General features: G+C 42.3%; 1 protein-coding gene across 2 annotated transcripts; it reads left to right on the forward strand.

Annotated features, from left to right (window-relative positions):
• Nucleotides 1–7,577: 7,577 nt before the first annotated feature.
• Nucleotides 7,578–13,857, forward strand: LOC109891744 (E3 ubiquitin-protein ligase NEURL3-like). Of its 2 annotated transcripts, none has more exons than XM_031826413.1 (4): nucleotides 7,578–7,720; nucleotides 11,883–12,386; nucleotides 12,502–12,672; nucleotides 12,915–13,857. In XM_031826413.1, exons 1-4 carry the CDS (start codon nucleotides 7,699–7,701, stop codon nucleotides 13,064–13,066), a joined length of 849 nt encoding a protein of 282 aa, XP_031682273.1. In that variant the 5' UTR covers nucleotides 7,578–7,698; the 3' UTR covers nucleotides 13,067–13,857. The 2 variants fall into 2 exon arrangements, with proteins under 2 accessions (XP_031682273.1, XP_031682274.1); XM_031826414.1 differs by having other exon boundaries at nucleotides 12,036–12,386.
• The last annotated feature ends 4,006 nt before the right edge of the window (nucleotides 13,858–17,863 follow it).

Genomic DNA, 17,863 nt, shown 5'->3' on the forward strand with positions numbered 1-17,863 from the left:
ACCACTCCACAAATTTCTTGTTAACAAACTATAGTTTTGGCAAAACTCAGTACCTCTTTGCTTGACATCATGGGAAAATCTAAAGAAATCAGCCAAGATGTCAGAAAAATAATTGTAGACCTCCACAAGTCTGGTTCATCCTTGGGAGCAATTTACAAATGCCTGAAGGTACCACGTTCATCTGATCAAACAATAGTACGCAAGTATAAACACCATGGCACCCGGCAGCCATCATACCGCTCAGGAAGGAGAATCGTTCTGTCTCCTAGAGATGAACGTACTTTGGTGTGAAAAATGCAAATCAATCCCAGAACAACAGCAAAGGACTTGGTGAAAATTCTGGAGGAAACAGGTACAAAAGTATCTATATCCACAGTAAGACAAGTCCTATATCGACATAACCTGAAAGGCCGCTCAGCAAGGAAAAAGCCACTGCTCCAAAACCGCCATAAAAAAAGCCAGACTATGGTTTGCAACTCCACATAGGGACAGAGATCGTACTTTATGGAGAAATGTCCTCTGGTCTGATGAAACAAAAATAGAACTGTTTGGCCATAATGACCATCGTTATGTTTGGAGGAAAAAGGGGGAGGCTTGCAAGCCGAAGAACACCATCCCAACCGTGAAGCATGGGGGTGGCAGCATCATGTTGTGGGGGTGCATTGATGCAGGAGGGACTGGTGTACTTCACAAAATAGATGGCATACTGAGGTAGGAAAATTATGTGGATATATTGAAGCAAAATCTCAAGACATCAGTCAGGAAGTTAAAGCTTGGTCGAAAATGAGTCATCCAAATGGACAATGACGCCAAGCATACTTCCAAAGTTGTGGCAAAATGGCTTAAGGACAACAAAGTCAAGGTATTGGAGAGGCCACCACAAAGCCCTGACCTCAATTCTATAGAACATTTGTGGGCAGAACTGAAAAAGCGTGTGCGAGCAAGGAGGTAACCAAACCTGACTCAGTTACACCAGCTCTGTCAGGAGGAATGGGCCAAAATTCACCCAATTTATTGTGGGAAGCTTGTGGAAGGCTACCCAAAACGTTTGACCCAAGTTAAACAATTTCTAGCTAATGCTACCAAATCCTAATTGAGTGTATGTAAACTTCTGACCCACTGGGAATGTGATGAAAGAAATAAAAGCTGAAATAAATCATTCTCTTTACTATTATTCTGACATTTCACATTCTTAAAATAAAGTGGTGATCCTAACTGACCTAAGACAGGGAATTTGTAATAGGATGAAATGTCAGAAATTGTTAAAAACTGAGTTTTAATGTATTTGGCTAAGGTGTATGTAAACTTCAGACTTCAACTGTAGGTTCTGCATGGCAGGAAAGTTGATTTTAGTGATGTACTGGGCTGTATGCACCACCCTCTTCAGCACCTTACGGTTGGATGCTGAGCAGTTGCCATACCAGGTGGTGATGCAACTGGTCAGGATGCTCTCAATGGAACTTTTTGAGGATCTGGGACCCATGCCAAATCTTTTCAGGCTCCTGAGGTGGAAAAGGCATTGACGTGCCCTCTTCACAACTTTTTTGGTGTGTTTGGACCATGATAGTTTGTTGGTGATGTGGACACCAATGAACTTGAAAAGCTCTCGACCCGCTTCGCTATAGCCCTGTTAAATGTGAATGGGGGCATGTCTCCTTTTCCTGTAGTCCACGATCATCTCCTTTGTCTTGCTCATGTTAAGGGAAAGGTTGTTGTCCTGGCACCACACTGCCAGGTCTCTGACCTACTCCCCATAGACTATCTCATCGTTGTCGGTGTGTCATCAGCAAACATAATAATGGTATTGGAGTCGTGCAGGAGTGGACCAAGCATGCACCCCTGAGAGGTCCCGTGTTGAGGATCAGTGTAGCAGATGTGTTGTTGCCTACCCTTACCACCTGTGGGTGGCCTATCAGGAAGGAAGTCCAGGATCCAATTGCATAGGGAGGTGTTTAGTCTCAGAGTCCTTAACTTAGTGATGAGTTTTGTGGACACTATGGTGTTGAACGCTGAGCTGTAGTCAATGAACATGATTCACACAGGTGGGAAAGGGCCGTGTGGAGTACGATTGAGATGGTGTCATCCGTGGATCTGTTGGGGAGGTATGCGTATTGGAGTGGGTCTGGGGTTTCCGTGATGATGGTGTTGATGTGAGCCATGACCAGCCTTTCAAAGCACTTCATGGCTACCGACGTGAGTGCTACGGGGCGATAGTCATTTAGGCAGATTACCTTCGCTTTCTTGGGCACAGGGACTATGATGGTCTGCTTGAAGCATGTAGGTATTACAGACTCAATCAGGGAGAGGTTGAAAATGTCAGTGAAGACACTTGCCAGTTGACCAAACGTCCTGTTAATCCATCTGGCCTTGTGAATGTTGACCTGCTTAAAGGTCTTGCTCACATCGGCTACAGAGAGCGTGATCACACAGTCGTCTGGAACAGCTGGTGCTCTCATGCATGCTTCAGTGTTGCTTGCCTCGAAGCGAGCATTAAAGGCATTCAGTCCGTCTGGTTGGCGTGCATCACTGGGCAGCTCGCAGTTGGGTTTCCCTTTGTAGTCCGTAATAGTTTGCAAGCCCTGACACATTTTTTTAAACCTTTATTTAACTAGGCAATTCAGTTAAAGAACAAATTCTTATTTTCAATGACAGCCTCAGAACAGTGGGTTAACTGCCTTATTCAGGGGTAGAATTACAGATGTTTACCTTGTCAGCTCGGGGATTTGATCTTCCAACCTTTCAGTTACTAGTCCACCGCTCTAACAACTAGTCTACCTGCCGCCCCACAACTGATTAGCATCAGAGCTGTTGTAGTAGGATTCAATTTTAGTCCTGTATTGACGCTTTGCTTATTTGATGGTTCGTCGGAGGGCAAAGCGGGATTTCTTGTCAGTGTCTGGATTAGTGTCCAGCTCCTTGAAAGCGGCAGCTCTAGCCTTTAGCTCGGGGCGGATGTTGCCTGTAATCCATGGCTTCTGGTTGGGATATGTGCGTACGGCCACTGTTGGGATGACGTTGTCGATGCACTTATTGATGCAGCTGGTGACTGAGGTAGTATACTCCTCAATATACTCCTCAATACCATTGGATGAATCCCTGAATATATATCCAGTCTGTGCAAGCAAAACAGTAGCGTAGCATCCACGTCATCTGACCACTTCTGTATTGAGTGAGTCACTGGTACTTCCTGCTTTAGTTTTTTCTTGTCAACAGGAATCAGGAGGATATATTTATGGTCATATTTGTCAAATGAAGGGCGAGGGAGAGCTTTGTATGCGTCTACGTGTGTGGAGTAAATGTGGTCTAAAGTTTTTTTCCCCTCTTGTTGCACATTCTGGTAGTTACTGGTTATACTGGCTGGGGGTCGGGACGTGCAGGCGGCTCGGGCGGACTGAGCAGTCTGGCCGATCTACTGCCCACTGTGCACACGCACACCATTTTATTTCAATGTGGAAATTTGGGTCATATTTGGTTGAGACGTGGTTGAGATTGAAACTTTTATTCACCCACTCAAAAAGAGAAAGAAGTTTGTTGAATTCCAAATGTGTTATCACTATGCTTTCAACCTTCTAAAAGCACAACCAAATTCCAACCAAATTCCAAAAGTCAAAATGATCAATGCTGTTCAATATTCTGTGCAGATTATTACAGCAATTGTGAACATCTTCACAGACCTGTGACATTTTCATGATATCTTGAACATGCACACTTTCTATGATTACATAATAAGACATTAATAGTTACAGTAGGCTAACCTAAACATGTGACCATGGATGTGTTACCCATTTTAATCTTGAATAAATACTTTTGCATTCGTATTTGTATTTGTTATTGATCCCCATTAGCTGCTGCCAAGGCAGCAGATACTCTTCCCGGGGTCCTGCAAAATTAAGGAAGTTATACATTTTCCAAAACATTTATACATTTTACAATAAAATACAAAACATTCATAACAGATTTCACAACATATTACGTGTGTGCCCTCAGGCCTCTACTTTACTAAAACGTATCTATAATACAAAATCCATGTGTACATGTGTGTATAGTGCGTATGTTATCATGTGTTTGTATGCATGCGTCTATGTTTGTGTTGCTTCACAGCCTGGAGGTGTGTTGGGTCATTGTCCTGTTGAAAAACAAACTATAGTTGTGTTTCTTGGCCCAAGCAAGTCTCTTCTTATTATTTGTATTTATTATGGATCCCCATTAGCTGCCAAGGCAGCAGCTACTCTTCTTGGGGTCCAGCAAAATTAAGGCAGTTTATACAATTTTAAAAACATTCCAATACATTCACATATTTCGCAACACACTGTGTTCCCCCAGGCCCCTACTCCACCACTACCACATATATACAGTACTGAATCCATGTGTATGTACAGTGCGTATGTTATCGTGCGTGTGTGTGAATGCATATGTCTGTGCCAATCTTTGTGTTGCTTCACAGTCCCCTCAATTCCATAAGGTGTATTTTTATCTGTTTTTTAAATAAAATGTTACTGCTGGCATGAGTTACTTGATGTGGAATAAAGTTCCATGTAGTCATGGCTCTATCTAGTACTGTCTCCCATAGTTTATTTTGGATTTGGGGACTGTGAAGAGACCTCTGGTGGCATGTCTTGTGGGGTATGCATGTGTGTCCTACACTTTGAGCCAGGAGAGATTGACATGCATAGCATTAATGTTAGCTCTATGTGTACACCCAAGGGCCAGCCTTACTGCCCTGTTCTGAGCCAATTGCAATTTTCCCAAGTCCCTCTTTGTGGCACCTGACCACACGACTGAACAGTAGTTCAGGTGGGACAAAAGTAGGGCCTGTAGGACCTGCCTGGTTTATACTGCTGTTGAGCTACAGTAATCTTTTGGCTAGGTGTGTAATGCCAGTAACCTAGAATCAGTTCTTTAAAATTAATTTTCAGAAGTTCCCAGCTAGCCCTCCTAATGTAATTTGACCCCACATGGACTACGACAGCGTCAGTTCCTGGCAGCTGTCATAGAATGTTCGGAAGCAGCCTTGTAATGTCCTGTACTCGTGCTCTAGAAAAGCAAATGTTTTTTTTGCACGGGGAACCCTGATATTTCTTAACATAGAACTGCCGATGACGACAGCTGGTGCAATGGCTGAGGAGGGCCTTACCGTTCTTACGCCTTGAGTGGTTTCGCAAACACCTTGAGGGCTGAAGGGAGTGGGGCCGATGGACCCGTGACAGCTGTAGTATCCATTTTGGATGATGAATGGGCCGAAGTCTCGGACAGCCTCACAGTCTGATGAGGATGGGAGGTCTGAGGATCTGAACATGAGGTAGAAGCCACCAAAGACAGAGACAGAACAGAGTATGAAGGCGCAGGTACCTTTGGATTTGATCTCGAATCGGAAGCCCCCAGGGAAGGTAAGCCTACACCAATCACACAATTAATTTGAATTTTTATACAATTCACGATGTGGAAAATTAATGTATTATATTATAACTCAGGCTAGTGAAACACGTTTCATCAACAACATACTCAGTGGTGAACTGAGCATGGTTAGGGTAGGGAGTGACCATTCGCGCGGACAAGCATACACATGCCAACCCGCCTAGACACATGTCCATGTGGACGCATATCCCAAATGCATCCATATGACACTGGAAAAAAATGGCTGGCCTGAGCCATCTGAGTTGCCCAACACATCCACCCGCAACGAAGATCCTTTGTTTTGTATACAGAGTGACCAGTAGATTGGCCAGACCACTCAGCCAGCACGAGCTGCCTGCACGTCCCAACACCCAGCCAGTATAGCTAGTAGCTCTCACCCCGACACTGTTTCCTTCCCTCCTCTTATTTTTGTTTTTTTCTACAGTTTCTCAAGGGGCCATGCAACAAACCTGTTCCATAGGCTCTGAAACTATTTCTGGGGATAAAATGATTGTAAGTGTGACAAGACTAAATGATGTTAGGCCATGCAGCAAACAGATTTACTTGAACTGAAGTACTTAGGCTTTTATATCCTTCCTGTTTGGCCCTGTCCGGGGGTGTCCTCGGATGGGGCCACAGTGTCTCCTGACCCCTGCTGTCTCAGCCTCCAGTATTTATGCTGCAGTAGTTTATGTGTCGGGGGGCTAGGGTCAGTTTGTTATATCTGGAGTACTTCTCCTGTCCTATTCGGTGTCCTGTGTGAATCTAAGTGTGCGTTCTCTAATTCTCTCCTTCTCTCTTTCTTTCTCTCTCTCGGAGGACCTGAGCCCTAGGACCATGCCCCAGGACTACCTGACATGATGACTCCTTGCTGTGCCCAGTCCACCTGGCCGTGCTGCTGCTCCAGTTTCAACTGACCTGAGCCCTAGGACCATGCCCCAGGACTACCTGACATGATGACTCCTTGCTGTCCCCAGTCCATCTGACCGTGCTGCTGCTCCAGTTTCAACTGTTCTGCCTTATTATTATACGACCATGCTGGTCATTTATGAACATTTGAACATCTTGGCCATGTTCTGTTATAATCTCCACCCGGCACAGCCAGAAGAGGACTGGCCACCCCACATAGCCTGGTTTCTCTCTAGGTTTCTTCCTAGGTTTTGGCCTTTCTAGGGAGTTTTTCCTAGCCACCGTGCTTCTACACCTGCATTGCTTGCTGTTTGGGGTTTTAGGCTGGGTTTCTGTACAGCACTTTGAGATATCAGCTGATGTACGAAGGGCTATATAAATACATTTGATTTGATTTGATTTATATCACTAAAGCCAACTGATGTTTTATGGATCTATCTATTGGCACTGTTGCTTTCGTCATGCTGAGTGAATTCGAAAATGAAAATGAAAGGCTGAAATGTTGTATCAAGGTTATTTCAACCTAAAAATATATGTAAGGATTTTTGAATAAACGTGGAAACTGATTGGATTTGCAAAAAGTCATCAACATTTTTTTTACCCAACTTTTAATTCCAATGACATGGTTAAACTATACTTTTTTTCACTTTGAATTCACGTTAAATGTAAATCAAAACTAGACATTGAAATTACTTCTGTTCCCAGTGGGATGTTTGATTATCATTCATTAATGACTCTGTAAGTGTTGATGCCATCTACAGCACAATACCTTCACCTGGCTTTGTGTCATGTTCAGTGAGGGGGCAAGCTTGGCTCTTTCGTCTGAAGACAGGTACTTATTCTGTTGAACGGTTGTCTCAGGGTTCAACATTTGATAGCCACTGAAGGTTAGTCTGGTGTGTTGAACTTTTCTGTCTGTATTGCTTCTGTCTCAGGTTAGAGAACAGAACACAGTAAACACATCATAATGGCCATTCACAGCTCCATTTACATTCTGTATCGCCCCATTTTATCTAAATAATGTATGCATTAAGATAAAACTAGTGAATGAAAAAATTATGTAAAAATGGTTTAAAAAACAAAACAATTATTGTGGTATTCATAAACATTAATCCATGATACAACTCCTCTTCTTTACCGAATAAATAATAAACAAATTAACAGCATACATTTTGCAAAGTCATTTTGCTGAGCGGAGAAGAGTGGGTAGGTGAGGCTGTGTTTTCATACCACTCCCCCAACCTTAAACTGAAGAGGTTGTTCTGTCTCAAAACAAAACTAGACACCTGTCACACTAACACAAGCCAACGTCACTGCTGCCCTGCTACTGTATCAGTCCAGTCTGTAGACTCCATAGATAATAACCACACTTCAAGACAGGCAAACCTGAAGAGAATGGGGAACAGTAAGAGCATTGGTAAGAATACAATATTAATATTATTCACATTCTGATGTGTTCAACAACAGATGTGTAGAGAGATATAACACATGTACAGAAATTAAATATAATATAATTTAAACATAAGCATTAACGTGTCTGTAATAGAATATACTTGTGAAAAACGTGTGAACACATTATTAAATCTTTTTTTTATTTTTACAATGGCTTACTAAATTGCTCTGTGGCTTCAAAAGCCCCCTGTCTGTCATCTAGGGGGCATACACATTATTGGTAAAAACATAGCAAAAATTACTATTCTAAAATGAAATGGTAATCTATTAATAACAAGCAAGGTTGGGGAGTAACGGATTACATGAAGGGATAAAAAAAACTGCAATCCGTTACCAGCAACACTATTGTTATCAGATTACAGATACTTTTGAAAAACTAGAGATTACTTCGAGGATTACTTTTAAATTCAGAAAGGATGTTTGCGGATTTTTTTTTACACTTCTGTTTTTTTCAATGACATTCAATTCAGCATTGAAAAAAGGCTTTTACAACTGGATCGCGGGAAAAGAGCAGGAATAGGCTTTCGTAGGCTACAGTCCAAGCTATGTCTTCCAAATGTGCGACTGCTGTCGGTATCCAAAGATTATCCAACTTGAATAAACGCTTGGAGGTAAGGATGACAGCAGTGGTGTAGTCTACGGCGATACGTTTATGATTTATTTTTTAAATCTACACAGCGCATTGATGTGAAGCACAATATTGCTCTCTCATTTAGCTATTTTCGGTTTACGGATTGTGGTTGTTATGGATGTCTGTGTATTTGAACCCAATAATGGTTGAACTCAAGAAGTTTAAAACTGCCAATCAATCATTATTTTTGAAACCAGTGGACGGCCTGTGAAAAATGCGCTCTTGTAACAGCTGCATAGTGCGGATCCAAGCCTATGGAATAAGTGTTTTTTTTATTGCTCAGTCTAATTCATGATGATATTTTTTTTTTTTAATCCATAGGCCTAATGGACACATGCGCAAACTTGCACACTTTTGATAGACTTAAAAAGAGGCCATCTGTAGTTGCTACATCCATTTGTGGATTTATAAATTATATACATATATGCATATATGTATCCATTGATTCTGGTCAGTCCTTGCATCCATAGCTCTGTCTATTAATCTGAGAGTGGTTACATTTTTTCAGGGCCATTCCTCAGCTTTTTTCCAAAACAGAGGCTGGGTGGCTGTTTTGTTATTGTTTCATCAATGGATTTGCCCTTTAAACAGCTGCATATTATCAAGATATCAAAGTGTCACCAACAAAAAGGTAAACAATTGGCCTGTAGCAAATGCAGCATATGGCGTCATTTTTAACATGTAAATAGCACTTTTCAGTAGTGCTCAAAGCATGTCATTCCATGAGCGCAGCATTTATTTTTCAACTGCAATCAATGAGCCCAATCAGTCCTCCATGACAACAAAATCATAAACAACAGAGTAGGGCTGGCTATTAAGTCCTTAGTTTTGGGGTCATGCTCAGGAAAAACAATTTGGCTAATCTATATTTCCAAGTCCTATTCTTGAAGATCAAGGGGTATAACATGTATTGGAATGACTGGAATTCTGATAGACTTTGGTTTCTAATGTAAATTTATATTTTAATCATATTCTTATATGTAGTAGAAAGCGATGGGTTAGAAGAAGCCTACATAACCAACCCATAAAGTAACATTTTACAATTATATATGGCCAACTTTAACATTAATTTATCCTGCAATAGCTGTCATTCAATTGGTAACATACATTTTTGTCTTCTAATGGGGAAAGTAATCTAAAAGTAACGGAATGTAATCAGGTTACATTACTGAGTTTGGCTAATCCAAAAGTTACGTTACTGATTACAATTCTGGACAGGTAACTAGTAACTGTAATGTATTACATGTAAAAAGTAACCTACCGAACCCTGATAACAAGACATAGATTTCCATTGTTGTTTGTATATAGTTGGTGCAGGTAAGAAAATGAACATCTAATTCTAAATCTGCAAATATATAAAGAGACCAATTATCAGCAAGTATCTAACAAATTATTTAATGAAAGCCAATGTGAAATGCACCCCCATACAAGCACAGACATTGGAATGTTTGTGGAGTCATAAAATGCTGTACACTAATTATAGGAGTTTAACATCCATTTCTGTAGGCCTATAGAAAACTTTCTTCCCACGGGATCTTCTTAATCATGTGCAGCAGGGTACCAGGAGGATGTTTCCTAGAAATGGTTTGCATACAACAATGTCAATAATCACAAAGAGATGCCTTCAAGACTGCTTAGCGGAACACAAGTATGTCAGAGGTAGGCAATGAAGACTAGGCAAGGCACTACAAGTCCTTACACCATGGTGACACTGCCTCCCTACAAGCTATGGGTGTTGATCGTGTTCCGGCCTGACATAGAAAAGGAAATCATCTTAAACAGCTAAATCCAAGGGAAAGTTTTGGGATTTACAAACTACAGGCCACTAAGTACCCTGGTTTAAATGAAGATATGGATTTCTCACCTTTCCTGTAGAGTCTTGAGAAGTCCCTTTGCTGTCATCTAGTAGTAGACCTATTGTTTTTTTGCCCTCTGCTGTGTTTAGTCTCCTGCCTCCATGTTTGCTGTGATCTAGTGTACTGTAAAATAGACTTTGCCCAGTCATTCAAGGTTAGAACAAATTTTCTAAGGATTCTGATGCTTCTAGCTTTGATTTGCATTTTGATAAAATACTGTATCTATACTGAACAACAATATAAACGCAACATGCAACAATTTCAACGATTTTACTGATTTACAGTTCATATAAGGGAATCAGTCAATTGAAGAAATTAATTGGGCCCGAATCTATGGATTTCACATAATTGGGGATGGGAACAGCAATCAGTAGGCTTTGGAGGGCATATGTCCACCGATTTAGGAGCCAGGCGCACCCAATGGGGAGCCAGGCCCAGCCAATCAGAATGAAATTTTCCCCACAAAAGTGCAGTTTCATCAACTGTCCGGGTGGCTGGCCTCAGACGATCCCGCAGGTGAAGAAGATGGATGTGGAGGTCCCGGGCTGGCGTGTTTACACATGTTCTGTGGTTGTGAGGCTATTAGGGTGTACCTCCAAATTATCTAAAATGGCGTTGGAGGCGGCTTATAGTAGAGAAATTAACATTCAATTCTCAAACAGCTCTGGTGGCCATTCATGCAGTCAACATGCCAATTGCACACTTCCTCAACACTTGAGACATCTGTGGCATTGTGTGTTGTGACAAAACTGCACATTGTACAGTGACCTTTTATTGTTCCCAGCACAACGTGCACCTGTGTACTGATCATGCTGTTTAATCAGCTTTTTTATTTGCATCACCTGTCAGGTGGATGGATTATCTTGGCAAAGGAGAAATGCTCACTAACAGGGATGTAAACACATTTGTTAGAGAAACAAGCTTTTAGTGCGTGTGGAACATTTCTGGGATCTTTTATTTCAGCTCATGAAACATGGGACCAACACTTTACATTTTGTGTTTATAGTTTTGTTCAGTATATTTAACTTTTTGATGTGTATAGCATTGCTTACTAGGTGTTGTCCTCTGATTTCTGTAACTAATCTCCCCTTCAAATCAGGGTTGATTGGAAAATGCTGTCAAAAAGAGGACATCGTATTATCGTATCTTTGTACTCCCTGACTAAGGCCATGCAGCCAAAACGCGTCTGCGTTTGTAATCTTTGTTTCCATTAAACATGCCATACAAATAAAGCCATTTTAATGAACTATGTGAAGAGTGCCTTGGTCCTTCATTTTTGATGACCAATTTACCCCTTTTACCAAATACGTTAATAATTAATATGTCATTTGGACTTTAGCAAGAGATAATGAAACTAAAGGATCAGTGAGATCTTTGCTATAAAACCACAAACTCAAGGACATTGAGGCTTAAGTGTAGTCAAGACCATAATATGAATAACAAAGTTCACAAATATTTTTTTATAGTACATGAAATGTGATGAAGTTATTAAGTACAGGAAACCCATAAACTTAGTCTTCACACTTGTCTTGACTTGTCTGCAAACTGCGAGAATGTTTACACGTATCTTAAAGTTTTCTGAAGGAAAGTAGACTTGCCATTAGACCACCATTAAAAATAATCTTCCTCCCTCTCTTTAGAATTTTGTCCAAAACATGGGCGTCACTGTCTGGGGCCCCTGTTCTTCCATAAAGGGGTATTGGGGACCCAGGTGTGTCTGAGTCTGGAAGGTAGGCGTGTGGAGAGGAACAGGGAGACCTTCCAGAATGGTCTGACCTTCAGCTGTCGTCCAGTCAGGGTCCAGGAGAAGATACATCTGCGGGTGGAGCTTTGTGACCAGCACTGGAATGGAGCTTTGCGGGTGGGATTCACCTCCATATCCCCCTCCTCCTGTGGGCCACTCTTCCCCCCTGCCATGGCCATCCCTGACCTCACCACCACCGACCGGTACTGGGCATCCCCCGTGCCCTCCAGCCTCAACATGCCAGGGGCAGAGCTCCGCTTCTGGGTAACCCCTAAAGGGGTGCTGGTGTACGAGGGGCCAAATCGTGTGAGGTACCTGCTCCTGAAGGGGGTGGATGTGAGAAGCCCCCTCTGGGCTATTATAGATGTCTACGGGCAGACCAGAGCTGTGCTCTTATTGGGTGAGGCATTTGGTGAATTTCTTGTTTAATCAAATGTAAAAATCTATTTTGTTCCAGATTATATCAAAATACTACTTAACTGATCTGTTCTTTATATTATTCTTCCATTCCTCAGGATCAAAACAAAAAGGATGCAATAAACGGTCCTGCCCTGTCCCTCCTCCTCCCCCTGTGTCTTATGAGGACAGCTGCATGTGTGTGAACAAGGGTCATCCCAGTTGCACCCCTCGGGGCATCCACCTCCCCACTGACCCTATCACTACCACACAGATGGACTCCTCTGCAGGTTAGTAACCAATTGCATTATTAAAGTCTAGTCATTCAGGCTGAGGAGTGTAAAAGCAATCAAATTGATATGGTTACAATACAGTTTAATTTCAATGTTTAGAATAATATGGATTTCTGTTGATCGTGTTCTTTAAAGGTACTGTTGTCTATTTACCATGTAGTTCTCTTTGCAACTTCTGTCTTGGCTTGGTGATCATAATGTTTTTGTTGTTGTTGCTGTTTATCTATCCTACACTGTAGAGCTGGACTTGGTTGAAGATTGCGCTGTGTGTCTATCCTTGAGAGCTTCTGTTGTCCTATCCTGTGGGCACCGCTGCCTGTGCCAACGCTGCGCAGTGCGCGTCACCGCCGAGTTCGGAATCTGCCCGGTGTGTCGCCAGTCAATCAGATAGCGAGGACAGGTGGAAAGAAAGTTGACTGACAAAAATTTAAAGCACATTTTCTATACCAGGTCAAATCGCACATCATTAGTTCATTGTTATGGATGTGCCAAATAAATGTCACTAGAAAACACCTTAGACAAATGCAGTTACTTTGTTGTTACTCTGGCTGCACTGTTTGACGTGACCTTAAGTTAGCCGTAGTTGGCTAGCTAGCAAGCAAGGGATAAGAACGTTGCCAGCCAGTATGGCAGTAGAACATTTAGATAGAACGACTGGGTCGCGTCCATAGATACTGAACAAAAATACTTAACGACTGGGTCACGTCTCTGGCAACGAACCGATAGAAAGAATGACCTGCCGGCTTGGGTAGCAACCCTAGGTTTGTGTCGGGACTATATGTTTCGGGGCAATATGTTGTGGAAGGATGAAATAGTATGAATAAATTCATAAAAATAAAATTTTCAATTAAAATATGTAAATAATTTGAATATGTTCGTAACCCCTTGTATAAAAGTGACAATACCCTTGAAGCCGGTGTTTGGAGGATATATTGCCACCATTTGCAGGCCCTTGACTTCTTCTCGGGCCTAACAACACCTGCGCCAATATATCCTCCAAACACCAGCTTCAAGGGCACTATCACTTAAATAACAGGCCCAGGCTATGCTGTGTGAGATGAATAAGGCTTTAGCCTACTACTTGATGTACTGTAGGCCTAGACTTTGTCAATGTACAGATGTGTTAATAGTTTCACTATATAGATCCACATGTAAATAAAAGTGCATTTATCCTCAAAGGTACACTGTTTTTTTTATTTGTATTTTTACATTGTAGTTATTTAGCAGTCGCTCTTGTCCAAAGCGATTTACATCTTAAGATAGCTAGGTAGGACAACAACATATCACAGTCATAGTAAGTACATTTTTTCCGCAATAAAGTAGCTATCAATCAGCAACGTCACTTTCGATGGGCCTAAGGACATTATATTCATAGTCTGGTAAAAACAGCAAGTTCATATTGTCAAAATGTAACAAAGCAACAGTAAACATGTCGTCCACCACGAATGATTCTCCCCTCTCAGGCCAATTAGTGACGACGAAAGTAACTTGCTCATTTCAAAACAAATACAAACATTTATGTTAACAGATAGGCCTTTCCCATTACGGTATCTTATTTTCCCCATTGGATTGTTTTAGCTTCATTCATTCACACATCCCGATGCTTTAGACCTAAACTGGAGACGCGCATGGGACGGAGTAGCAGCCTGTCACGTTCATGTGCTAGTCAGAACTAGGAAACTCGGAAATGTCCGACTTGCTAACGGACTGTAGTTATACTCGCGTCGTGTTTAATGAATCAACAAGTAGGACATTTCCAAGTATCCCAATTCCGACTGGTACATGAATACGGCATAATCACGCTTTGTAAGTGATCCCGCACGTCATCAATTTCCTAATTGCCTCAGGGCAGTCTCTCAACTAAGGGATTAGACCCGATACAGGTCGAGGTTCTTTATATTTGTCTTAAACTGTCTGCAAGCTTTTTTTGTCTGGGCATTGCAATGCAGGTGAGTTTAATTTTCGGTTTAATTTAAATGCACTATTCATATTTGACAAATAAATAATTGTTGTCTATTCCTTTGACATGTCTCTAATGTTGTTTAGACTACATTAGTTTTGTCCTTTTAATTATTGTGCTATAAACAATAAGCAAATGCATTTGTAAGTCATGTGGGAGAGGGCAGCAGTTCAATAATAACAATAGTTTAATAGACATTGGAAAAGTAATATCATAGGTCTACATTATTGTAAAATACTACAGGCATAAGGTTTTAACTGTACAGTATGTTATATATTACTGTAGTGTGTGCCAGTAAGTCTACTTACTGACAGAGATACAATCTCTTCATGTACAGATGTTCTTGGGTGGAGGCTCCCTATCTCACAAGTGCAAGGGCGCTCAGCTGCCATACCACCTCTCTTGCTGTATCTGCATTTGTCAGATCACTGGATTTACTTAGCTTCATCTCTCCAGGTGCCACAGTGACCTCTGACCTGTGGCTCTGATGACAAATCAAATCAAATCAAATTCATTTATATAGCCCTTCGTACATCAGCTGATATCTCAAAGTGCTGTACAGAAACCCAGCCTAAAACCCCAAACAGCAAGCAATGCAGGTGTAGAAGCACGGTGGCTAGGAAAAACTCCCTAGAAAGGCCAATACCTAGGAAGAAACCTAGAGAGGAACCAGGCTATGTGGGGTGGCCAGTCCTCTTCTGGCTGTGCCGGGTGGAGATTATAACAGAACATGGCCAAGATGTTCAAATGTTCATAAATGACCAGCATGGTCGAATAATAATAAGGCAGAACAGTTGAAACTGGAGCAGCAGCACAGTCAGGTGGAAGTTGAAACTGGAGCAGCAGCATGGCCAGGTGGACTGGGGACAGCAAGGAGTCATCATGTCAGGTAGTCCTGGGGCATGGTCCTAGGGCTCAGGTCAGTTGAAACTGGAACAGCAGCATGGCCAGGTGGACTGGGGACAGCAAGGAGTCATCATGTCAGGTAGTCCTGGGGCATGGTCCTAGGGCTCAGGTCCTCCGAGAGAGAGAAAGAAAGAGAGAAGGAGAGAATTGGAGAACGCACACTTAGATTCACACAGGACACCGAATAGGACAGGAGAAGTACTCCAGATATAACAAACTGACCCCAGCCCCCCGACACATAAACTACTGCAGCATAAATACTGGAGGCTGAGACAGGAGGGGTCAGGAGACACTGTGGCCCCATCCGAGGACACCCCCGGACAGGGCCAAACAGGAAGGATATAACCCCACCCACTTTGCCAAAGCACAGCCCCCACACCACTAGAGGGATATCTTCAACCACCAACTTACCATCCTGAGACAAGGCTGAGTATAGCCCACAAAGATCTCCGCCACGGCACAACCCAAGGGGGGGGGGGGGCGCCAACCCAGACAGGATGACCACAACAGTGAATCAACCCACTCAGGTGACGCACCCCCTCCAGGGACGGCATGAGAGAGCCCCAGCAAGCCAGTGACTCAGCCCCTGTAATAGGGTTAGAGGCAGAGAATCCCAGTGGAAAGAGGGGAACCGGCCAGGCAGAGACAGCAAGGGCGGTTCGTTGCTCCAGAGCCTTTCCGTTCACCTTCCCACTCCTGGGCCAGACTACACTCAATCATATGACCCACTGAAGAGATGAGTCTTCAGTAAAGACTTAAAGGTTGAGACCGAGTTTGCGTCTCTGACATGGGTAGCCAGACCGTTCCATAAAAATGGAGCTCTATAGGAGAAAGCCCTGCCTCCAGCTGTTTGCTTAGAAATTCTAGGGACAATTAGGAGGCCTGCGTCTTGTGACCGTAGCGTACGTGTAGGTATGTACGGCAGGACCAAATCAGAGAGATAGGTAGGAGCAAGCCCATGTAATGCTTTGTAGGTTAGCAGTAAAACCTTGAAATCAGCCCTTGCTTTCACAGGAAGCCAGTGTAGAGAGGCTAGCACTGGAGTAATATGATCACATTTTTTGGTTCTAGTCAGGATTCTAGCAGCCGTATTTAGCACTAACTGAAGTTTATTTAGTGCTTTATCCGGGTAGCCGGAAAATAGAGCATTGCAGTATTCTAAACTAGAAGTGACAAAAGCATGGATTAATTTTTCTGCATCATTTTTGGACAGAAAGTTTCTGATTTTTGCAATGTTACGTAGATGGAAAAAAGCTGTCCTCGAAATGGTCTTGATATGTTCTTCAAAAGAGAGATCAGGGTCCAGAGTAACTCCGAGGTCCTTCACAGTTTTATTTGAGACGACTGTACAACCATTAAGATTAATTGTCAGATTCAACAGAAGATCTCTTTGTTTCTTGGGACCTAGAACAAGCATCTCTGTTTTGTCCGAGTTTAATAGTAGAAAGTTTGCAGCCATCCACTTCCTTATGTCTGAAACACATGCTTCTAGCGAGGGCAATTTTGGGGCTTCACCATGTTTCATTGAAATGTACAGCTGTGTGTCATCCGCATAGCAGTGAAAGTTTACATTATGTTTTCGAATAACATCCCCAAGAGGTAAAATATATAGTGAAAACAATAGTGGTCCTAAAACGGAACCTTGAGGAACACCGAAATTTACAGTTGATTTGTCAGAGGACAAACCATTCACAGAGACAAACTGATATCTTTCCGACAGATAAGATCTAAACCAGGCCAGAACATGTCCGTGTAGACCAATTTGAGTTTCCAATCTCTCCAAAAGAATGTGGTGATCGATGGTATCAAAAGCAGCACTAAGGTCTAGGAGCACGAGGACAGATGCAGAGCCTCGGTCCGATGCCATTAAAATGTAATTTACCACCTTCACAAGTGCCATCTCAGTGCTATGATGGGGTCTAAAACCAGACTGAAGCATTTCGTATACATTGTTTGTCTTCAGGAAGGCAGTGAGTTGCTGCGCAACAGCCTTCTCTAAAATGTTTGAGAGGAATGGAAGATTCGATATAGGCCGATAGTTTTTTATATTTTCTGGGTCAAGGTTTGGCTTTTTCAAGAGAGGCTTTATTACTGCCACTTTTAGTGAGTTTGGTACACATCCAGTGGATAGAGAGCCGTTTATTATGTTCAACATAGGAGGGCCAAGCACAGGAAGCAGCTCTTTCAGTAGTTTAGTTGGAATAGGGTCCAGTATGCAGCTTGAAGGTTTAGAGGCCATGATTATTTTCATCATTGTGTCAAGAGATATAGTACTAAAACACTTGAGCGTCTCTCTTGATCCTAGGTCCTGGCAGAGTTGTG

Source organism: Oncorhynchus kisutch, linkage group LG6, assembly GCF_002021735.2.
Source record: "Oncorhynchus kisutch isolate 150728-3 linkage group LG6, Okis_V2, whole genome shotgun sequence".
NCBI classification, from domain to species: Eukaryota; Metazoa; Chordata; class Actinopteri; order Salmoniformes; family Salmonidae; genus Oncorhynchus; species Oncorhynchus kisutch.